At 41.1% G+C, this 24,782-nt stretch overlaps 1 protein-coding gene across 1 annotated transcript; it reads right to left on the bottom strand.

Annotated features, from left to right (window-relative positions):
- Positions 1–12,231: 12,231 nt before the first annotated feature.
- On the bottom strand, positions 12,232–20,761 carry LOC125778054 (uncharacterized protein DDB_G0271670-like). The gene is made up of 2 exons (XM_049454166.1): positions 20,601–20,761; positions 12,232–12,562 (listed from the first exon to the last, which is right to left on the bottom strand). The coding sequence occupies exons 1-2, from the start codon at positions 20,759–20,761 to the stop codon at positions 12,232–12,234; spliced, it is 492 nt and encodes a 163-aa protein (XP_049310123.1).
- Between the last annotated feature and the right edge of the window lie 4,021 nt (positions 20,762–24,782).

Here is a 24,782-nt window from a genome sequence, read left to right as displayed (position 1 = left end):
CATTAATTTTGCTCGTCTGTCAGGGCTATTAAGACGGTTGTGTTATATTATAAAAATAAAGTAGTAGTCAAAATAACATTTTTTCAAAAAATTAATATTTAGTTTAATATTGATAATTTACAGAAAAATTATACAAATTGGGTTGGGAATGAGCGAAGTCTTAAATTTAATAAACTTATACAAGCATACATCGAAATATCATTTCTCATTTTAAATTTATTATTTTAATTGGTATTGTTACAAAAAGTAGTATTAAGTTGTATTTGTATTACTATATGCATCCCTGATTATGAACAATAGCTGTAGGTATATGGAATAGCATTTGTCTTGTTGTAGACATCTGGCGCCACGGCTGTCTGCTTGTCGAAACAATAGACATCTGGCGTCGCACTGTCTGCTTGTCTAGTTAAACAATTGCTGAGTCTGGCGCCGCGACTGTCTGCTTGCGTCTGGCGCCGTATAGCCGTATGTTCTGGTAATTTCCAGACGCGATATTCTAGAAGGACACGTCGGCATCAGCGAGAAGTGCGTGGCTATAGCCGTATGTTCTGGTAATTTCCAGACGCGATATTCTAGAAGGACACGTCGGCATCAGCGAGAAGTGCGTGGCTATATAAGCCGTGGCAGCGCCAACGTAATCAATCAGTGCTAAGAGTAAACTGCTATAGTGTAGACGAGTTGTGAAATAAAGAGTTGTTGAATTAAATTAAACAGTGTTGATTTTATTTGTCAATCCAGAGATACGAACCTAACAAAGTAAACTAGCAAGAGTAAAATCGTAACAATTGGTGTCAGAAGTGGGATTGTCAAATAATCCAAATTCAAGATGGTTAAATTCGGAGAATTGAGAATTCAGCAATTAAAAAAGGAACTGGAGGAGCGTAATTTGCCGATAAGCGGGCAAAAGGCGGATCTGCAGGCACGACTACGTGAAGCAATGGAAGCGGATGGAATTAATGTGGACGAGTTCGAATTTGATGGGCCAGGAACTTCTACAAAGGTAGAAGAAAAATTAGAAGAACAACGAACATCATCAAGCGTAGACACTAACATGCTATTAGTGGCTATTAAGCAATTAGCAGAAAATGCAATGCAAACAGAAAATCGTCTGGCACAGCAAATGATGCAAATAGCTGAAAATGCAGAAAATGCAGTGCAAACAGGAAATCGTCTGGCACAGCAAATGACGCAAATAGCTGAAAATACATCACAGTTAGAGTCTCGCCTTACACAACAAATGACTGAAAATAATACGCAGTTAGAAAAGCGTTTGGTACAACAGATTACAGAAAGTAATACACAAGTGCAACAGAAAGTTTCAAAATTGGAAGACGAATTAAGCACGTTAAAAAATGACGAAGAAAATTTGAAATCAGAAGTTCTTCATTTGAGTAATCGGATGCGAGAACTGCAACTGCATGGCCCTGCACCATCAACAAATAATCCAAGATTGAAGGCACCCACATTCGATGGAAGTATTCCATTTCAAATTTTCAAACTTCAGTTTGAAAAGACAGCATTGGCCAATAACTGGAATGCAGCGGACAAAGTGGCGTCCTTGTTTGTATCATTGAAAGGACCTGCGGCAGAAATCCTTCAGACTATTCCAGACTGTGAACGGGACAACTATGAGGCATTGATGAGTGCGATAGAAAGACGATATGGTAGTGAGCACCGGAAACAAATATACCAGATCGAACTGCAAAATAGGGGTCAGAAGATGAACGAGTCATTGCAAGAGTTCGCAACTGAAATCGAACGACTGGCTCATTTGGCAAATGCAGATGCACCTGTGGATTACATTGAGAGGGTAAAAATTCAATGTTTCATAAATGGAATTCGTGATGTGGACACCAAACGCGCCACATATGCATTGCCAAAAAGAACGTTTGCTGAAACGGTTTCGCACGCCCTCACACAGGAAACAGCTTCCCTACTAAGTAAACCAGCACCCAAAGTACAAAGGGTTGAAATGGAACAACCGGCGCTGATGGAAGAAATATTGAAGACTCTGAAGACAATTGCTGCACAGCGAGTAAATACAACAGGCAGATGTTTCAACTGTAGAAAAGCGGGTCACTTTGCCCGAAATTGCAAGATAAAAGTAAACCCATCAAAATGGAAACAACCAACAGAACACCGAAAGAGGATTCACCACAAAAATGCGGATGCATTATCACATCGCCCTTGTCCACTGGAATTTAAACATTGCTCCAAATCAGAAGGAAAAGAAGGTATAATCGACGTGCGATTACTGAATATAGAACCTGAAGATGATTGGACTCCTCACCGCATCAGAATCAATCAGCTGGAGGACCCTGATCTTGCAAAGCTGATAATAGCCAAAGAAAATGAGGTACGACCACCAAAGGAACAAATAAGTAGCGAGAGTCCAACGGCAAAAGCATATTGGGCCCAATGGAACAGCATAAACCTCGTTAATGGATACCTTCATCGTACCTGGGAAAGCGAAGATGGCAAACAGTCTCGTCTGCTGATCATAGTACCGAAGTCCATGATCCCGAAAGTATTGAAAGAATATCACAATGGACCTAGTGGAGGGCACCTTGGGATTACAAAAACTATAGAGAAGATTAAACAACGGTTCTACTGGATCGGTTGTCGAGATTCCATAGCAGAATGGATAAGTAATTGCGTAGAGTGCATGGCAGCTAAAGGTCCTAAAGCCAAAAGTCGCGGTAGGCTACAACAGTACAACGTGGGATCACCATTTGAACGAGTCGCAATGGATGTTGCAGGTCCGTTTCCAACCAGTACGGCCGGAAACAAATATCTACTGGTTGTCATGGACTATTTCAGTAAATGGCCAGAAGTATATGCCTTACCAAACCAGGAAGCGAAGACCGTAGCCGAAGCGTTTGTAGAAAATTGGATAACAAGGTTCGGAGTGCCCGTCGAATTACACTCAGATCAAGGCAGGAATTTCGAATCTTCCATTTTCCAAGAAGTCTGTACATTATTGGGCATCCACAAGACACGGACAACAGCGTTACACCCACAATCAGATGGGATGGTAGAGAGATTCAATCGAACGCTCGAAGAACATCTGCGGAAAATCGTCGATAAAGATCAACGGAATTGGGACAAGTGCATCCAGATGTTCCTGCTGGCGTATCGTTCAGCGAAGCACGAGACAACTGGTTACACGCCAGCAAAGATTATTTTCGGATCTGATCTGCGACTCCCTGCTGATCTTAAGTTTGGAACGAATCCTACAGCTGTAAGAAATGATGGAGATTATTGTTCTGCCTTAAAGGAAGAAATGAATGAATTGCATCTAATGGTAAGACAGCATACGCATCTGATGAGCAATAAGATGAAGGACCGGTTCGATCAAGCGGCAAATTCAAAAGGTTTCGAAGAAGGTGATCTGGTCCTGTTGTACAATCCACTTCGAAAGAAAGGCTTGTCCCCGAAATTGCAGACAGCCTGGGAAGGACCCTATATGGTGATGAAACGACTTAATGACGTGGTATACCGCATACAAAGAAATGGGAAAGCACGATGTAAAATGAAAGTAGTACATTTGGAGAGGCTCGCCCCATTTGGTTCAAGAGGATTTGTGCCTAATCGGGACGATTAGGCTTTAGTGGAGGGCAGTGTTACAAAAAGTAGTATTAAGTTGTATTTGTATTACTATATGCATCCCTGATTATGAACAATAGCTGTAGGTATATGGAATAGCATTTGTCTTGTTGTAGACATCTGGCGCCACGGCTGTCTGCTTGTCGAAACAATAGACATCTGGCGCCGCACTGTCTGCTTGTCTAGTTAAACAATTGCTGAGTCTGGCGCCGCGACTGTCTGCTTGCGTCTGGCGCCGTATAGCCGTATGTTCTGGTAATTTCCAGACGCGATATTCTAGAAGGACACGTCGGCATCAGCGAGAAGTGCGTGGCTATAGCCGTATGTTCTGGTAATTTCCAGACGCGATATTCTAGAAGGACACGTCGGCATCAGCGAGAAGTGCGTGGCTATATAAGCCGTGGCAGCGCCAACGTAATCAATCAGTGCTAAGAGTAAACTGCTATAGTGTAGACGAGTTGTGAAATAAAGAGTTGTTGAATTAAATTAAACAGTGTTGATTTTATTTGTCAATCCAGAGATACGAACCTAACAAAGTAAACTAGCAAGAGTAAAATCGTAACAGTATATAATATTTATGCTACAATTTTATATAGTAATCCAATAATATGAATTCTTATTTTTCCTAGAAATACATTTGTAAAAAAAGGATCTTTCTCCTTTTCTTATTATCTTAATTTGCCCAGAAATACATTTGTGAAAAAAGTATCTTTATCCTTTGTTATTATCTTGTTTTTTTCCAAAAATACATTTGTAAACAAAAGGATATTTATCCTTTTTTTATGTTCCACACAAAAGATTTAAGGAGTTCAAGAGCTCAAAACGTGCCCTACATCAGGTACCTACCCGACGGCATTTCGCAAATGATAAAATAAATTTTTCAAGAGCTCAAAGCATGCGCTACATCAGCTCGAACCTACCTACCCTACGCCAGGGATAATGGGATGCCCAACTTATTCCAATGTGAGAGCGCCTCAAAATAAGCGTTTCTTATAACATTTTCCATTATGGCCAGATCGAACAAAATAAAAATGTTTGGGCATTTTAAATTAAAACACCCAACATTTAGTACGAATAAAAACTACTATATAGTGGTTATTTATTATATGGAGAAACTATTTAAATCTTTTTAAAGTATATTAGAACAATTGACTTTTGAACTTTCAATACCCAATAAAAGGATTTAAGCTTTTTAGCTCTTAATCAATAAATGTTTTTAATAAATTCCCATCGAAAATAATACTATGATGCTTGACATTACAAAATGTTTCATCAAATACATTTACATTTCATAAATTTATTTAATTTTCATTGTTTTACATTTTTTGTAAGTGCAACAAATCTCTCCGTTTACATATTTTTTTGGTAAGACTTCAATCTGGCCATCGCACTATGGCCGAAATTGGGATTTTAGCAGCAAAAAATACTTCCTGGCAAGCTAGCTTCACCAAATTTGGTGTGTAGACTTCTAATGATAAAAAAATCGATTTGAGAACAAAATGGGCGGGCCACGCCCCCTTTTTTCAAAGTAGTGGCAAAACGTACTTCCTGGTACAAAAAAGCAACTTGAGAAAAATTGAACGGTCCACGCCCTCTTTTTCCTATATCCAAAACCCAAATTGTCGCCAAAAATACTTACCAAAACGCTGGCTTCATCAAATTTTGAAAACGGACTTCTTCTGACAAAAAAAGCTTTAGAAAAAATGGGCGGCCCGCGCCCACTATTAAAAAAATAATGAATTCTACCAAGAAATTAATTTATTTTTTAATTCATAAATTTATAATTTTAAAGAAGTTGTAAATGCTTATGGATTAATCTTAATCTTCGTTTTCAGCCGCTTCTAATTCCAATGAATAATTATTTATCGACTCTAAGCTTACATCGGAATCATAACTATAATTGCAGCTGGAGGCTTCTTGAGATGTTGAATCGATCGATGCATCGCTCGTTTCCAATTGCTAAACGTCAAAACCTACTGAACTCGATTAGCTGTCAAAGTTCAGTAGGTTTTGACGTTTAGCAATTGCTCACTCACTTCCAGTGAGAGAGGAGTTGGACATCTCTTTATCTCTGATAGCAGTTTACTCTTAGAACTGGATGATTACGTTGGCGCTGCCACGGCTTATATAGCCACGCACTCCTTGCTGATGCCGAGGTGTCCTTCTAGAATATTGAGTCTGGCAATTATAAGAACATAATGCTATACGGCGCCGAATGCAGCTATTGTTTAGACAAGCAGACATCCGCGTCGCCAAATGCAGCTATTGCTTAAGTAGACAAGCAGACCAATGTTTATAATAAGGGATGCATATAGCAATACAAATACCAAACTTAATACTACTTTTGTAACAATAGAGTGAAACTAAAAGCAATAATTAATTGTAACGCGGAAAAAGTTTACGAAAAAGTTAAGAATATTGGAAAAATGGATAGCAAACTGTGCGTTGCTTATTTTCTGTCATCTAAAAATAATAAAATTTGTTTTTGTTAATATACTTGCACATAATTTAATTAGCAATATAAAACTGCTTACCTGTGATGCTGTATACGCAAAGGAGGGGCAGACTTCAAGCAACAAGCAGCATCTGTCAAAAAAATAGCAAAAAATGGCCATTTTTGAGCAGTGTTGCCTACTCAAATTTGGTAAATTCAGCTCAATGCCCGAAATTCTTGTGCATTACAAATTTGCATTAACATGGATCAAATGCGCAAGTAAATGTAAATTAAGCCCGCTGGTGCATATTAGTGCTGTCGTCTGTCAGGGCTATAAATGTTCAGAAAAAAGGCTTTTCGGAACGAAATGATCAATTTTGACGAAAAATATCTTAAAACTCTTCTTTTTAATTCTACCTTAAAACATATATGACGCATGACCTAATGTATATATTTTTTAAATAAAAAACAGTAAAAAATATGATTTTCTCGTTATACACGCAAAACATTGCACCACTGTTTGAAATTCAATTGGACACTATTCATACAACCAGCGATCGATTTCGAAATATTGATACTCTCGATTTTCAGGACTGAACGAGAATTCATAAAAATGAGAAATACGTTACAGAATAGGGGGTTCTCTTGCTCTTGAAATTAATTAGTTAAAATTAAATTAGTTAAAATCATTATTATGACATCACATTTCAAAATTTGTGATGATGTCATCCCACCTGAAACAAGTTCCATATGATAGTTATTGCCCTAGTGTCGAGTCATACTTATTTAAAAGATCGTGTAGCATATGTGGCCTATATATTTCTTCATATAAAGCCACCAATACACAAACAAACGCCAAAACAATCAAGAATTATCTATCGCGAAAATTCGTCCTCTGAGAGATTCTTTATTTAATGAACAACAACAACATGCTTTATGGATGGAAGAAGACGTTGTTGATACGAAAAATGTTCCTGACATCCAAATTCGTAACGAAATTGAAGTGCTTGATTTACCAGAAATAAATGATGTAAAGGAGTGGGTCAAAAGTCCATGGACACAAGATGATTAAGTTTTGTATTTTTAATTGGCATAATTAAGTATCTATTATTTCTTGACTTGTCATTCATTGTCTTAATACTTTAATATTTAACTAAATGTTGATTTTATTGAAGATTATTCAATAAATATAAGAATAACCTGTTTTTTTTTTCTAAATCCATAAAATTGGAAAATGTGTGCGAAAACCAGTTTTTCCCCCGAAAACATGTTTTCAATGTCGGTCCGAACATAGTATAACGAATCATCTACCACATTCCTTAAGTCTCAATGAATATATTTATATATTTACACACATAAATGTAGGATTTTATTTAAAATGCCGTATTTAAAATGCAGTTACAATTCAATAATATTTATTTAACAAAATTCAACTTAGCTTAAGTGGTCCGTGGCTGCCGGTGGTCTGTTCTTTTGTCTGTCCTTAAATCGTCTTCGTACCTACTGTTCCGTTGTCATTCCAGTCCGTTCGCTGCTGTCACATCTGTTCCTACACAGTGTTGCATTTCTGTTTTAGTTTTATTGTCCGTCTACACAGTCCTACATTCGGCTATCCTGACTGTTCATTCGGCCCCGAATGATGGGTTCCACTTCTTCATAAATTCCGCAATTGTTATCGTGCGTCTTGGTCCTTCATGATCACCGACCTTCTCGACTTTATATCTTCCGTGTGCCATCTTCTCAATAATTCTATATGGCCCGAAGAATTTTGCTTTAAGTCTCAATCCTGCTCCATACTGCGTTCGCTTGATGGCTACTAGCTCGTTTTTACTATAGTCGACCTCTACTCTTCGCCTTTTGTTGAATGTTCTCCTATTTTCCTGCTGAATCCTAGCAATATTGTGTCGTGTCTCCTGACGAATTACCTCGCGTTCTGCGTCGAGCTCTTCGATGGCTGATTCCTCCAGCAGTTCGAGTAAAGGTGGTACTCCTTTCAATCGCATCTCAAGTCCAGTCATAATCCTAAAAGGTGATTGCCTAGTGCTTCTTGGCGGCGTGCTGTTGATTATTTGCTGCACACGATCCACGTGCTTGTACCAGTTTCCCGAACTCTCGTTTCCCAACTTAGCTATCATCGGAATAATAATCTGGTGCATACGCTCTACTTGCCCGTTTGCTCGTGGCACTCCCGTGGCTATCAATAAATGCTGGACTTCCTCATCCTCGCAGTACTGTTTAAACAAATTCGACGTAAAGGCCGCGCCTCTGTCTGTTATGACACGTCTCGGATTTCCGAAAACGGCTGCTCTTTTCTTTAAGCATTCGACGACCGCATCAGCTCCTGTGTTCTTAGTTGGATATAGCCAAACGAACTTGGAGAATGCGTCCACCATCACAAGGATGTAGTTATATGCCTTCTTTGTCGACTCCAGCGGCCCAACGTGATCGAGATGTAGTGTTCCCAAAGGCTTGTCCTCTTTACTAATGGGATTTAGGAAACCTTCTTTCTTTCCTGACTTCGTATCGTTGACGATACACTCTACGCAACTTCTTACAACCTTCGTTGCCTTCCTATTTAAATTTGGTATATAAAATGATTTTTCTACTGCTTCTTCCGTTTTCTTGATGGAAAAGTGTCCTTGCCTATGTGCCATGTTGATGATTTCGTTTTCCATAACTGATGGAACTACCAGGAGTTCTCTTGTTGAATCCTTATACAGTACTCCATGTTTGATATAAAAGTCTTCGTAGTCGCTTTTCTCCAGAACTTTCAACACAGCTCGTACCCAATCGTCTTCTTCCTGTGCTTGCTTCAGCCGGTGGATTAGGGAATCTTCTATAATGAGACAAGATACCCTACTCAACGCATCTACATGTCGCATATTTGAACCGTTTCTATGTTCTATCTCGTAGCAAAAGTCTTGTAGGAACATTGCCCAACGAGATACTCTTAATGGCACATCTCGTTTCCGCATCGTCATTGCGAATGCATTACAATCGGTTACTATCTCAACAAATATACTCTCCATTTCTTGAGTGCTTCTATAATCGCTAGTACCTCGAGTTCGTACGAATGGTACTTTTCCTCTGCTGGTTTTGTCTTCCGACTCATGTATTGAACTGGATGGAACGCTTGATCGTCGAAATCCTTCTGTAGTAGCACTGCTCCGTACCCGGACATACAAGCGTCTGTATGTACCTCAGTCACTGCTTTCGGATTGTATAACATTAGGACTGGTGCGCTGATCAATGCTGACTTCAACTTCTGGAATGCCTCCAACTGCTTGTCACGCAACTCGAACTTAGCCTCTTTCCTGAGTAGATCCGACAGCGGTTTGGCTATTACAGCATATCCATCGACAAATCTTCTAAAGTATGATGTCAATCCCAGGAATCTCTGCAAAGCCTTCTGGTCACGTGGCAATGGGAAATTCCTAATCGCTTTCGTTTTTGCATCGGATGGTTTTATTGAACCGTCTTCTATAACATAGCCTAGAAAATCTATTTTACTTATAAGAAACTGACATTTGTCCCATTTAATCCGCAACCCATATTCTTCAGCTCTTCGTAGAACTCGTTCTAAACTGTGTACGCCTTCAATGTAATCCTTGGAGGGAATAACTAAATCGTCCATGTAAGCCACCACAATATCGTCTTGTATAAGATCTCTAAACACTGCTGAAATAAATCTTGAAAAAACTGCCGGTGAATTCGATATACCGAAAGGCACGTATTGGAATTCATATTGCCCGTTGTATGTAACGAATGCGGTATACTTCCTTGAGGAAGGCTCCACTGGGACATGGAAAAATCCATTCCTAAGATCCAGTGTCGTAAAAACATTAGCACCCTGTAACTTTTCGATAACATCGTCGATATTTGGCATCGGGAAGTTATCGCGAACTATCTTTGTGTTTAATCGCCGATAATCGCAACACAAACGTTTCTTTCCATCTTTCTTCGAAACTAACACTACTGGTGATGCATAATTTGAATTACTGGGTTTAATGATCCCATCCTTCAACCACTCCTTAACTTGTTCATCCATTTCCTGTCTATCGGTGTATGACATCCGTCTGGGATTTTCATATACTGGGGTGTCATCCGAAAATAAGATCTTCATCTCTACTGGCGAATTCGAATTGCTTGTAGGCTTATAATTCGCTACCATTCTTCTTACTATAGTTGCTTGCTCTTTGTTGAGGTGTGAAAGATCGACTTCGTCCACAGGTACCTTCTCCATTCCTGCGACCATACACAGGGTTCCAAACTCTTCGCACAGTTCAGCAATCCTGTTATCACCTTCATCAATTGGGTTGTTCCTAGCATCAGTGCCCATCTCCACAGTCTCATGAACCAACTTCGAACTCGCTTCTGAAATCCTGAACTCTCTCGGCTCCTTAGCCACAACAGCGCCCTCGCTCTCATTGTTTGCTACTTCCAAAGCCCTTCTATAACGGATTTTCCTGCGATCCTTCCTAACGGCTTCCATATACTGCTCCTCATCTTCATGCACCCTTGTGCCCACGTTTAATTCCACATCGAACTTCTTAGGCTTTGCTGACCCAACACTACGATCCTTCCTTACTGCTCCAGTATTCCCCTCCTCCTTGCTCTGTGGCTTTTCCTCCACCTTCTTCTGCCTGAACTCGGCGCCATCTTCCGTAACGAATAAATCGACTTGCCTCAGAACGTCGTTGCCAATCAGGAGTGCATATTTGATGTCTCGCTCTCTCACTACGTGGAATTTTACTTCCAACTTTATGTTGTCTACCTCGATGGATGTGGTAAAGCTACCTATTGTTGTAAGTTTGCCGCTACCGATACCCATCAACTGTTGCTGTTCACTACTTAAATCAACATCCAGACTAAGTATGTTTAATGTATCGTAACGTATAATACATAAGTCGCTACCTGTGTCGATTAATGCCGACGCAGATTTTCCGTTGAAACTTACGTCCTTAAAAATCAATCCACTTCGCTTCTCCGATTTTACGATTTCTCCTTCATCCGTCATATTATTGACGCTGCTTCGTTCCGATTTAGGAGTTTTCCTTCCTGCCTTACAGTTGGCTGCACGAAGACCCTCTTCACCGCAATTGTAACACGATGTCTTATTGCGTGGACAACTTCTAGCGAGATGTGATGAATCCCCGCAGACAAAACATTTCCTGCTAAATGGAACTGCTTTCTGGACATCCTTGTTTGACGACGATGCCTTCTCCTGGTTCCCATTCACGGGTTGTGACTGGCTGTAACGAATCTTCTCGTATACTTTGATCTGCTCCTTCAAATCCTGTATAGTTTTCGCCTGGTACAGGTGACTTTTGTTCGATCTTGAGTCCGGTATGCCTTCGATGAAATATTCTATTAGGCTTGAGTCATCTAGCTCTATCGGTTTCCCCAACTCCATTAAAACGTATAGATATTCTCGAAGATCTTCCCCATGTCGCTTCCGACGACTGCGTAAAGTACGGTGTACTTCAATCGATGAAAGTGCTGTACCAAATTCCTGCCGCAGCACTAGTTTTAGTGAACTCCAGCTGCTTATTCCCCTCTGGCTTCTTATAAAAATCTTTGCCGCACCCTTCAATAGTTGTTTTGCGTAGATGAATTTTTGCAGCTCGTTCCAATGCACTGCCGATGCGTTTGCCTCAAAATCCTCAAGCCATTTTTCGAAACTTGGACGACCTGTTCCTTTAAACGAAGTCATTGAGTCCTCAACATCTCGGAGAGTAAAGTTGTGGTATTCGACTCTAACCTCACGCACACCTCGTTGGCTTGCTACCTCTTCCACATCAGTTTCGGAACCGTCACTCACAGTCAGGCCGAAATGCTCCATCAGTCTGTCTTGTAGTGTCGCTTTCCGTCCGACAGTCGATAGCCCTAAATCGCCTAACTTTTCCTTCAGACCGTCAACAGTCAGCTCAGAAATTTCTTCGCGGTTCATGATTTACAATGTGTTACCAAAAAATCAATAATATTCCAAAAATCTGAATTTCACTAATAATATTTATACATATATCTCACGTAAAAATTTTAAAACGTATTTTCATCGATAAAGGTTTGTTGCGATATTCGCCATAAATTTCACAAAATTTTCACAAAATATTCGATATCTTATTTTACGTTAAACTGTACAATTGTATATCATAAGGACTTATCTGTTTTTCCAACGATGAACTGTACTTTTACCGTACGCACTGTGTATACCCGCCGTTATTGCTGCTGTTACTGTTACTGTTACTGACGCTGATGCCGCTGCTGATGCTGCTGCTACTGCTGATGCTGTTGTTACTGGCGCTGATGCTGCTGCTACTGCTACTACTGCTACTATTACTACTGCTGGTGCTATTACTGACGCTGATGCTGCTGCTACTGCTGTTGTTACTGACGCTGATGCTGCTGTTACTGCTACTGCTGCTACTATTACTGACGCTGATGCTGCTGCTGTTGTTACTGGCGCTGATGCTGCCGCTACTGCTACTACTGCTGGTGCTATTACCGCCACTGCTGCTAGTGCTCCAAGTTGTACCACTCCGTTATGCTGTTTGAGTACCGCAATTTTTGCACACCACGGACCACTTTTACGAACGCGTTTCGATTATAAAAGTTTCACTTAAAATCGCACTTATCCCACTTCTGACACCACTTGTAGGATTTTATTTAAAATGCCGTATTTAAAATGCAGTTACAATTCACTAATATTTATTTAACAAAATTCAACTTAGCTTAAGTGGTCCGTGGCTGCCGGTGGTCTCGCGTAATCTGTTCTTTTGTCTGTCCTTAAATCGTCTTCGTACCTACTGTTCCGTTGTCATTCCAGTCCGTTCGCTGCTGTCACATCTGTTCCTACACAGTGTCCTACATAAATATTGTTACGAATTTACTCTTGCTAGTTTACTTTGTTAGGTTCGTATCTCTGGATTGACAAATAAAATCAACACTGTTTAATTTAATTCAACAACTCTTTATTTCACAACTCGTCTACACTATAGCAGTTTACTCTTAGCACTGATTGATTACGTTGGCGCTGCCACGGCTTATATAGCCACGCACTTCTCGCTGATGCCGACGTGTCCTTCTAGAATATCGTGTCTGGAAATTACCAGAACATACGGCTATACGGCGCCAGACGTAAGCAGACAGTCGCGGCGCCAGACTCAGCAATTGTTAACCTAGACAAGCAGACAGTGCGGCGCCAGATGTCTATTGTTTCGACAAGCAGACAGCCGTGGCGCCAGATGTCTACAACAAGACAAATGCTATTCCATATACCTACAGCTATTGTTCATAATCAGGGATGCATATAGCAATACAAATAAAACTTAATACTACTTTTTGTAACACTGCCCTCCACTAAAGCCTAATCGTCCCGATTAGGCACAAATCCTCTTGAACCAAATGGGGCGAGCCTCTCCAAATGTACTACTTTCATTTTACATCGTGCTTTTCCATTTCTTTGTATGCGGTATACCACGTCATTAAGTCGTTTCATCACCATATAGGGTCCTTCCCAGGCTGTCTGTAGTTTCGGGGACAAGCCTTTCTTTCGAAGTGGATTGTACAACAGGACCAGATCACCTTCTTCAAAACCTTTTGAATTTGCCGCTTGATCGAACCGGTCCTTCATCTTATTGCTCATCAGATGCGTATGCTGTCTTACCATTAGATGCAATTCATTCATTTCTTCCTTTAAGGCAGAACAATAATCTCCATCATTTCTTACAGCTGTAGGATTCGTTCCAAACTTAAGATCAGCAGGGAGTCGCAGATCAGATCCGAAAATAATCTTTGCCGGCGTGTAACCAGTTGTCTCGTGCTTCGCTGAACGATACGCCAGCAGGAACATCTGGATGCACTTGTCCCAATTCCGTTGGTCTTTATCAACGATTTTCCGCAGATGTTCTTCGAGCGTTCGGTTGAATCTCTCTACCATTCCATCTGATTGTGGGTGTAACGCTGTTGTCCGTGTCTTGTGGATGCCCAATAATGTACAGACTTCTTGGAAAATGGAAGATTCGAAATTCCTGCCTTGATCTGAGTGTAATTCGACGGGCACTCCGAACCTTGTTATCCAATTTCCTACAAACGCTTCGGCTACGGTCTTCGCTTCCTGGTTTGGTAAGGCATATACTTCTGGCCATTTACTGAAATAGTCCATGACAACCAGTAGATATTTGTTACCGGCCGTACTGGTTGGGAACGGACCTGCAACATCCATTGCGACTCGTTCAAATGGTGATCCCACGTTGTACTGTTGTAGCCTACCGCGACTTTTGGCTTTAGGACCTTTAGCTGCCATGCACTCTACGCAATTACTTATCCATTCTGCTATGGAATCTCGACAACCGATCCAGTAGAACCGTTGTTTAATCTTCTCTATAGTTTTTGTAATTCCAAGGTGCCCTCCACTAGGTCCATTGTGATATTCTTTCAACACTTTCGGGATCATGGACTTCGGTACTATGATCAACAGACGAGACTGTTTGCCATCTTCACTTTCCCAGGTACGATGAAGGTATCCATTAACGAGGTTTATGCTGTTCCATTGGGCCCAATATGCTTTTGCAGTTGGACTCTCGCTACTTATTTGTTCCTTTGGTGGTCGTACCCCATTTTCTTTGGCTATTATCAGCTTTGCAAGATCAGGGTCCTCCAGCTGATTGATTCTGATGCGGTGAGGAGTCCAATCATCTTCAGGTTCTATATTCAGTAATCGCACGTCGATTATACCTTCTTTTCCCTCTGATTTGGAACAATGTTTACATTCCAGTGGACATGGGCGACGTGATAATGCATCCGCATTTTTGTGGTGAATCCCCTTTCGGTGTTCTGTTTCGAAGTCGTAATTCTGTAATCTTTCGATCCATCGTGCAATTTGGCCTTCCGGATTCTTAAACTGTAATAACCATTTTAATGCTGCATGATCCGTCCTCAGCAAGAATTGTTGTCCATACAAATACTTGTGGAAATGTTTTACACATTCCACCACAGCTAGTAGTTCTTTTCGCGTCACACAGTAGTTTTTCTCTGGTTTCCCGAGCACTCTGCTGTAATACCCAATTACTCTTTCTTGTCCGTCGATGAGCTGAGACAGGACACCTCCAATTCCATAAGCGCTCGCATCTGTATCCAGGATGAATTTCTTTCCAGGTATTGGATAAGCTAACATCGGCGCCGTACAAAGTAGTTCTTTAAGCTGCTCAAACGCTTTTTCTTGTTCCAACTGCCATACGAACGGGCGATTCTTCTTTGTTAAATCATGTAAACTTCTAGCCACGTTCGCAAATCCAGGTACAAAACGGCGGTAATACGTGCATAAGCCAAGGAAGCTGCGGAGTTCATGTATGTTGGTGGGTCGAGGCCAATCTTTGACTGCTTTTATTTTTCCTTCCTCGGTGTGAATCCCCTCAGTTGACACTTTATGTCCGAGATATGTGACCTGCTTCTTCCATAATGAACACTTTTTGGAATTCAAGCGTAATCCGGCTGATGCTATTCGCTGAAAGACTTCCTCTAGATTTTTCAGATGATCATCGAAACTTTTTCCCATAATGATAATGTCATCAAGATACACCAAACATGTCTTCCAGTTGAGTCCTTTTAACACATGTTCCATCAGTCGCTCGAACGTTGCAGGCGCATTACATAACCCAAATGGCATCACAGAGAATTCCCATAACCCGTCGCCCATACTGAAAGCGGTCTTTTCACGGTCACATTCATCAATCTCGACTTGCCAATATCCACTTTGTAGATCTAATGTAGAAAACCATTTCGCTCCAGACAAGGTGTCTAATGTATCGTCGATTCTTGGTAGAGGATAACTGTCTTTCTTTGTGACATCATTCAACTTCCTATAATCTACGCAGAAACGGGTGCTACCATCTTTCTTTTTAACTAAGACGATAGGTGAGCTCCATGGACTTATTGAAGGTTCGATTACACCGTTTTTGTGCATGTCTTCAATAATTTTGTTAGCATCCTCACGTTTTGCTAGTGGAACCCTACGCGGAGCTTGTCGGATTGGTTTAGCGTCCCCAGTATTTATGCGATGTTTGACAATGCCGGTTCTTCCTGTGTTTCCTTCGTTTGCAAATATGGATGCGTATTTTTCTAATAGTTTTTCTGCTTTTAATTTTTCATTTCCATGCAGCTCATTCAGCAAATTGTTTAGGAGTGTAGGACTTATCTGCTGTGGCTCAATAGTAAGCTTCTGTTCTGACCGTTCGCATCGTGCTATTGCACTTATATTCTGGCACTGTCCAATTACTGCTCCTTTCTTCAGCCTTATAGGCGTGTTGAATTCATTCACTACTCTGACCGGAATGGTGGCGTCTTCTCTAATTTTCACAAGCGTTCTTCCTACCAATATGGGTGTATCTATTTTTGTTGGTTCCACAATCCACAACTCTTCAGTCCCACCTCCTCCATTCACTTTGGCCCATACAATCGCCTCAGATTTTGGTGGAATACTCTGATTATCATCAACAATCACCCTCTTACTTTCAACGTTGGTCACATATCCGGTGTTTATAGGCATCTCCATGTTCTGGCAAAACAGCATTTGCTTGTTTAAATCCAAAGTAACCCCGTGATCAATCATGAAATCTACTCCCATTATAATTTCATCCGTGATTTCTGCTACGATGAAGATGTGATTAACTTCCAGGGTACCAATCATCACTTTGCAAAACACTTTTCCCGCGACAGCTGCTTCCTCCCCGGTGGCCGTTCGAAGCTTGCAACCGACTAATGGTTCAACCGTTCCTCTTACCACATCCGGTCGGATAATTGAATGTGTGGCACCAGTATCCAAAGTAAGCGTTGACAGTCGTCCATTTACGATGCCGTTGATAGTAAGATTGTTGTCATGGCGACCTATTTGTGATATCGAGATGGCGGGGCAAATAGTTGTGGGAACCAGCTCACGCCCCTTTGAACTGTTCCGTTTTAGTTTAACGACTTGTGAGATGTGGATGCTCCGTCCTCGTTATCTGTTGGTTGTTTCCGTTTTGATGGGTTTACTTTTATATTGCAATTTCGGGCAAAGTGACCCGCTTTTCCACAGTTGAAACATCTTCCTGTTGTATTTACTCGCGGTGCAGCAATTGTCTTCAGAGTCTTCAATATTTCTTCCATCAGCGCCGGTTGTTCCATTTCAACCCTTTGTACTTTGTGTGCTGGTTTACTTAGTAGGGAAGCTGTTTCCTGTGTGAGGGCGTGCGAAACCGTTTCAGCAAACGTTCTTTTTGGCAATGCATATGTGGCGCGTTTGGTGTCCACATCACGAATTCCATTTATGAAACATTGAATTTTTACCCTCTCAATGTAATCCACAGGTGCATCTGCATTTGCCAAATGAGCCAGTCGTTCGATTTCAGTTGCGAACTCTTGCAATGACTCGTTCATCTTCTGACCCCTATTTTGCAGTTCGATCTGGTATATTTGTTTCCGGTGCTCACTACCATATCGTCTTTCTATCGCACTCATCAATGCCTCATAGTTGTCCCGTTCACAGTCTGGAATAGTCTGAAGGATTTCTGCCGCAGGCCCTTTCAATGATACAAACAAGGACGCCACTTTGTCCGCTGCATTCCAGTTATTGGCCATTGCTGTCTTTTCAAACTGAAGTTTGAAAATTTGAAATGGAATACTTCCATCGAATGTGGGTGCCTTCAATCTTGGATTATTTATTGATGGTGCAGGGCCATGCAGTTGCAGTTCTCGCATACGATTACTCAGTTGAAGAAATTCTGATTTTAAATTTTCTTCTTCATTTTTTAACGTGCTTAATTCCTCTTCAAATTTTGAAAAATTTCTCTTGCACTTGTTTTTGTACTTGTGTAGTATTTTCTGTAATCTGTTGTACCAAACGCTTTTCTAACTGCGTATTATTTTCAGTCATTTGTTGTGTAAGGCAAGACTTTAACTGCGATGTATTTTCAGCTATTTGCTGTGCCAGACGATTTTCTGTTTGCACTGCATTCTCTGTTATTTGTGATATATTTTCAGCTATTATTTGCTTAAAAGCCACTAACAGCATGTTCGTGTCTGCACTTGATGATGTTCGTTGTTCTTCTACTTTTTCTTCTACCTTTGTAGAAGTTTCTGGCCCAACAAATTCGAACTCGTCCACATTAATTCCATCCGCTTCCATTGCTTCACGTAATCGTGCCTGCAGATCCGCCTTTTGTCCGCTTATCGGCAAATTACGCTCCTCCAGTTCCTTTTTTAATTGCTGAATTCTCAATTCTCCGAATTTAACCATCTTGAATTTGGATTATTTGACAATCCCACTTCTGACACCAATTGTTACGAATTTACTCTTGCTAGTTTACTTTGTTAGGTTCGTATCTCTGGATTGACAAATAAAATCAACACTGTTTAATTTAATTCAACAACTCTTTATTTCACAACTCGTCTACACTATAGCAGTTTACTCTTAGCACTGATTGATTACGTTGGCGCTGCCACGGCTTATATAGCCACGCACTTCTCGCTGATGCCGACGTGTCCTTCTAGAATATCGCGTCTGGAAATTACCAGAACATACGGCTATACGGCGCCAGACGTAAGCAGACAGTCGCGGCGCCAGACTCAGCAATTGTTTACCTAGACAAGCAGACAGTGCGGCGCCAGATGTCTATTGTTTCGACAAGCAGACAGCCGTGGCGCCAGATGTCTACAACAAGACAAATGCTATTCCATATACCTACAGCTATTGTTCATAATCAGGGATGCATATAGCAATACAAATAAAACTGAATACTACTTTTTGTAACAATATATTTTCTTTGTTTATTTTTTCATGCTCTTCTAGTGTGCATCATTTACAATGCGTAACCTGCTGTCAAACCGTGCGATTCTGTACTGTGATACAGTCTCAAGTCTCTAAATTTGATTTTTTTTAACCTTTTTGTGTTTGAGTTTCTTGCAAAATATAAAAAAAGACAATCGATTAATATCTATTATGATCTCTATTCAGTATATTCAAAATGGTGACAAGAGTTCTTTTTGGTTTTGTGACCTGCTAACTACCAGGTCTGAAATTTAAGGCAATATTTTGAGACTAACGCTAGAGACTGTTTAGTGAATAATAACTAGTCTCAAATTGAGACTTTACCTCAAAATGTCTCAAATAGAGACTAGAGACTGGTTACAGAATCCCGCGAAGTTGACTACAGCTAAGAAATAATTTTTCTTTAGCATTTACTTGAGAGCTGGAAACGGACCTTTAAGTAGAAATTATACAATCTATTTAAAATTTACCTTCCTCAACAATTTAACGACGTAATATTTCTTTTTGCAAAATGACAGCTAACAGCGTGTCATTCTGCAATTCGTACACCGTGCAAAGGTTTTGCAAGAGCAAGAGAGTACCCCTAATAAATTTTAATTCGTTACTTGATGCTCTCATCGATAATTCGAAAACGATCAGCGCATGAATTAATAGAGTGTCCATTCAATTTACAAGAGTGGTGCCATACTGTCGTACATAACTTGCCCTAATTGTTTCGTTGAGGTTTTTCACGTTTTTTTTATCAAAAAATAAATAAATAAAATTCAACTGCGCCGGTGTTACTGCAAAAAAAAAACATCAATAGAAATGTGTAAATGAATGATTGAAAGTATATTTTTAACATTACAAACCAAAGCTATTTACTATGGATTCGATCAGGTGGGCAATGGCTTCGTTCGAGAAATTCAAGTCTCTTTCCAGTGTTTTTACAACAGGAATGGCAGGATCTACTGCCATATCTTGCTCGGCTGATGAGGGATAACCTCGCAATGGCGTACATCCCTAAATTATGGAGGACCGCGAAGGTGATCTTCATACCAAAAGTAGGAAAGACTTAAGGCTAAATCCTTCAGTCTAACTTCTTTCTTACTAAAAAGTATGGAAAAGGCCGTAGATCATGAAATAAGGTCGAAGGCGTGAAAATTGCACCCCTGCATGCTGCTCAGCATGCATACAGAGCAGGCAGATCGACCAATGCTGCACTGTACCAGTTAACCACGTGATGCTTTGCGCCTTCCTAGACATCGAAGGTGCTTTTGACAACACGTCTCACGGGAGTGTAACCAGGGCACTGGAGAAAAGGAATACGGCAGCACCGATGCGCAGATAGGTAGGTATTGCGCACTAGAATTTCTGAAACCAAAGTAGGAGATACTAAAATTCGTCTTGGCACAACAAGGGGCTGCCCACAGGTGGGCGTGCTATCCCCGCTGCTATGTAGTCTTGTCGTGGACGATCCTCTAGCATAACTAACTGACAATGGGATCCGCTGCCAAGGGTGGTGTAGTGGGGTTGAGTTGAACATCAACCCTCTAAGACGACCATCGTCTCGTTAAAGAGACGTGGGTCCCTACCCGGTCTCAGAAACCTTAAAATAACCAACGTAGTCCAATATCTTGCTCTCACGATTCTTCTTTGCGGTGGAAGCAACATGTTGACCTAACCTTGGTCAAGGCGACAAAAGCACTAATGGTGTGCAATCGGCGTGCGGGAAAATCCTGGCGCTGTAAGCCAAGGATTGTTAGGTGGTTGTACATCATGATTGTGCGACCGATAACCACATATGAGGCGGTGACCTGGGCCTCAAAAGCTTCGTAGACTTCGGTAAGGCTCCAACTATCAAAGCTGCAACGACCAGCTTGTGTCTGCATGTCGAGTGCAATACGCACTTGTAAGACGGCAGCACTTGAAGTCATGTTTAAATTCACACCGCTTCATTTTGAGATCGGGCAAGTAGCTAAGCACATACTTCTGCAAATAATGACAGAAGGGTGTGGCAAAGGTATGGTAATCTCGTCCCAGGGAGAAAACGATAAGTGGCACTATACCATTGGCCCTTCTCCCGAGGGACAGCATTACCAAAAAGGTTAACTTCACGAAGAAGTTCAAGGTTACGCTTGGCAGCAAGGATGAGTGGAACGATTCCACTCTTGAGCTGCTCCTGAGGAATAGTACGATCAAGTGGTACACTGACTGCTCGAAAACGTCGGAGGGAATCGGTGCAGGAAGCGTAGGTCCACGCACTAAGCTCTCCATACCATCTCCATCTTTGCCATAAGTCGGTGCATAGAGATAAACGTTCAACGCAACTATCGCAATGAGCTTATAACCATACTTAGCGAAAGTCAAGCTGCACTAAGAGCAATCTCCTCCTACGAGATCAAATCGCTACTGCTGCAGGAGTGCAGAGAACGGCTGAACAGGCTAGCGGAGCGTGGGCGCCCGGTCACGGAGGTATAGCCGGTAATAAACTGGCTGACGAACTCGCCCGCTCCGCAGGTTACACTAACAGGCAAGGACTTGAACACTTCACTGTAGTTGGTCCCCATACCATAAAGGAGTTGCTCCACAAGGAAAAAGAAGTAGGCAGAGAAAGACATTGGCAATAACTGTATGGCATGCGACATGCCAAGCTGCTAATGAAGCAGCCGCTGCCCAGCTGGTTGACGTCCTCACGAAAATAAAGGCTGACATCACCGCCGTCCAAGAAATGCGATGGACGGGACAAGGACTGAGACAAGTAAATCCTTGTGGTATTTACTACAGTGGCCATATAAAGGAGCGCAAGTTTGATGTGGGACTCGTGGAGGAAGAGAGACTCTGTCGCCGAGTACTATCATTCACTCCGGTGAATGAATGTCTAGGCACAATCCGCATTAAAGCGAGGTTCTTCAACATAACGCTGATTTGCGCCGACGGAAGAGAAGGACGATGTGACCAAAGATGCCTTCTATGAGCGCTCCTATGAGAGCTGCCATCGCCACGATGTCAAAATCGTGCTTGGCGACTTTAACGCCTGGGTGGGTAAAGAAGGTATCTTTGGCACTACTGTCGGTAAATTGAGCCTACATGACGACATCCCCAAATAGGTTGAGGCTGATCGACTTCGCCGGGGCCCGAAATATGGTTATCTGTGGTACTAGATTCCAAAACAAGAAAATACATCAAGCTACCTGGCTGTCTCCGGATCGAAAAGCCACCAACCATATCGATCATGTTGTGATAGATGGAAGACACGTTTCCACTGTTCTAAATGTACGTACGCTCCGAGGTCCTAACATCGACTCGGACCACTATCTTGTTGCAGCCAAGATTCGCACCCGCCTCTGTGCAGCAAAAAGCGCACGTCAACAAACACAAGAAAGGTTCGACGTCGAGAAGCTGCATTCACAAGAGACAGCCGAACGATTTTCTACTCGGCTTGCACTTTTGCTCTCTGAGAGCACTTGTCAACAACTCGGTATAAGGGAAATGTGGGACGGCATTTCAAATTCCGTATCACAGCGGAGAGAAAACAGGCTGCCTACCTCGCAACGTTACGATCGACCACAACACGTGCGGGCGTTAAGCTTAACGAACTTAAATCAGAGTTCTGCATTGTGCAAAAGAAATTGTCCGATATCGGCAAGTTCTCTGCACCAGCTTCGAATGCTCTCTCTGATACGACTGCTGTTGATACAAATGCTTCTTCAGTCGCTTCTCCGCCTAACACTGCTGTTTCTGATGATAATGAGAGTGTGAATTATCTCGCTCCCACTATACCGAAAAAACGCTCTTCAGTTTCAACTACTGCTAACTCCACTCGCACTTCTACGTCTACTGTGGGTACAAATGTTCCGTCATCTAACGTTATTGTTTCTGCTCCTACTGATAATGTGAGTATGGATTATCTCGCTCCCGCTACATCGAAAGCAATCTCTGCCGCTCCGTCTGCTGCTTGCTCCACTCCCTCTACGACTGCTGATAATGGTACAAATACAGCTGCTCCCAATGCTATTAATTATGCCAGTACATATGCTGATGCTCTTGCTATGAATAGCAACACTCATTCGAAAGCCAAAAACAATCGAACAGTTGCTGCTAAACGTCCCTCTGTCGCTGTCAATGCTGCTTAATCAGTTGCTGTCGATGGAAATGTGAAGTTAAAAGTGAGTACTAGGAGCAAAAAATCCCCAGCTGCTTCAACTGTTGTTGGTGTCAATGCCAATTGTGATCTCGATGTCGTCATACCGAAGAAATGGATTCATTTGTCGGCCTTTAAAAACTCAGTCACTGAAGAAGATATTATATCTTTTGTCTTTAAACATGTTAATGTTGATAGAGAGCATCTCTTATGTTATAAGTTAATTAAGAAAGATACTGATATTAATAATCTTAAGAGAATTAACTTTAAGTTAGGTGTGTCCCCATCTTGTTTTAACGCCATTTTCTCCTCTTCAGTGTGGCCATCTGGCATTAAGTTGCATCCCTTTAATTTTTTTCCAAAGGGAGGGGAAAACAGCGCTGCAGATTAGTGGATGTGTCTGTTAGTCACGACTTTTTTCATGCGTTTTCTGCACCTTCTTCAACTGGCTCCTGTCTTAAGGTGTACTACCAAAATCTATCGGGTATTACGTGTAAATCAAATATTATTCGCAACTTTTCTTCACATTTCGATTTCGATATTATCGTTATTGTTGAGACTTGGCTGTATTCTAGTTATTTTGATAGCGAATATTTTGACTCAAATCTCTATTATGTTGAGAGTTAGAGTTAGAGTTGTATAAGTTGCACGCAAATAATATTTCCTCGCTGGTACTAAATAAGGTGAAAGAGAATAATATTTGTGTACTGGGTGACTTCAATTTAAGCAATATCGCCTGGTCTGGTTGTTCCTATAGTCCTGCTCTTATTCCTTCCAATTTTTTGTCTCCTCAGGAGCTATTTCTCATTGATAGCTTGCTTAGTCTCAATCTGATTCAAGTCAACTCATATTCAAATAACTTCGATCGTTTTCTTGACTTAGTCTTTCTCAGCGATAACTTAAAATTCAGGTTTCTTGATGGATTATCTTCAATTACTCCTGCCACCATTCATCACTCTCCGCTAGCGTTTGAGGTGGATACTTATCTTTTCGCTCATGTTAAACCTATTGATGGGCTTGGTTTTAATTTTGCATTTTGTGATTTTGAACGACTCAACAATCTGCTCTCCGAGATTAAATGGGATGATTTACTTTCGGGACTAGATACAGCTAATAGTTTCTCGATTTTTAAGAAATCAATTGAGGAATTTTGTCATAATAATATCCCGCTTAAACATATGCAACCATATAAGTTGCCTTGGTACACTAAGGACCTCAGGCGGTTAAAAAACCTTAGAAATAAATACTACAGAAAATTCTCTTCAACTAAATCTCATGTTTTCTTTGTTCAATATCAGCACTACACAAAACTGTTTAATGAATTGGATAAGTCTCTCTATAAAAGGTTTATTTTTAGTACGGAGTCTTCAATTAAGTCGAACCCAAAGTTCTTTTGGAACTTTGTAAAATCTAGAAGAGCGTGTTTGGCCATTCCCTCTGCTCTACGCTGTGGTGAAAAGTCAGTATGCACTCCTGGCGAAATCTCCAACTTGTTTGTTGAATTTTTCAAATCGAATTATGTTCACGATGATCCCGGTACTAATTCCACTTTTTCGGCTAATAATTTCCCATCCATAAATTTTGGCTCACTGTGTCTTTCACAGGATGATATTGCCAAGGCTATTGGCGATATTAAGTCTTCTTCCAAATTGGATTTGGATGGGCTTCCGCCTGTACTTATAAAAAAATGTACTGTCTTGGTATATCCTCTCATGCTTATTTTTAATAAGTCTCTCTCCTCATGGAATTTTATTTCTGACTGGAAATTGACATGCATTACCCCTATTCTCAAAGGTGGTAGAAAGGATATAGTC

This window comes from Bactrocera dorsalis, chromosome 1, assembly GCF_023373825.1.
Source record: "Bactrocera dorsalis isolate Fly_Bdor chromosome 1, ASM2337382v1, whole genome shotgun sequence".
NCBI classification, from domain to species: Eukaryota; Metazoa; Arthropoda; class Insecta; order Diptera; family Tephritidae; genus Bactrocera; species Bactrocera dorsalis.
The sequence above is the reverse complement of the archived record's forward strand: the minus strand, read 5'-3'. Positions and strand labels throughout refer to the sequence as shown.

Excerpts from the sequence above, each read along its gene's own strand:
- LOC125778054 (XM_049454166.1), bottom strand. The coding sequence starts at position 20,761 with ATGACTTCAAGTGCTGCCGTCTTACAAGTGCGTATTGCACTCGACATG. Across the intron at positions 12,563-20,600 it reads ATCGGTCGCACAATCATGAT|CACTAGCAGCAGTGGCGGTA; the intron begins GTACAACCACCT and ends TACAACTTGGAG.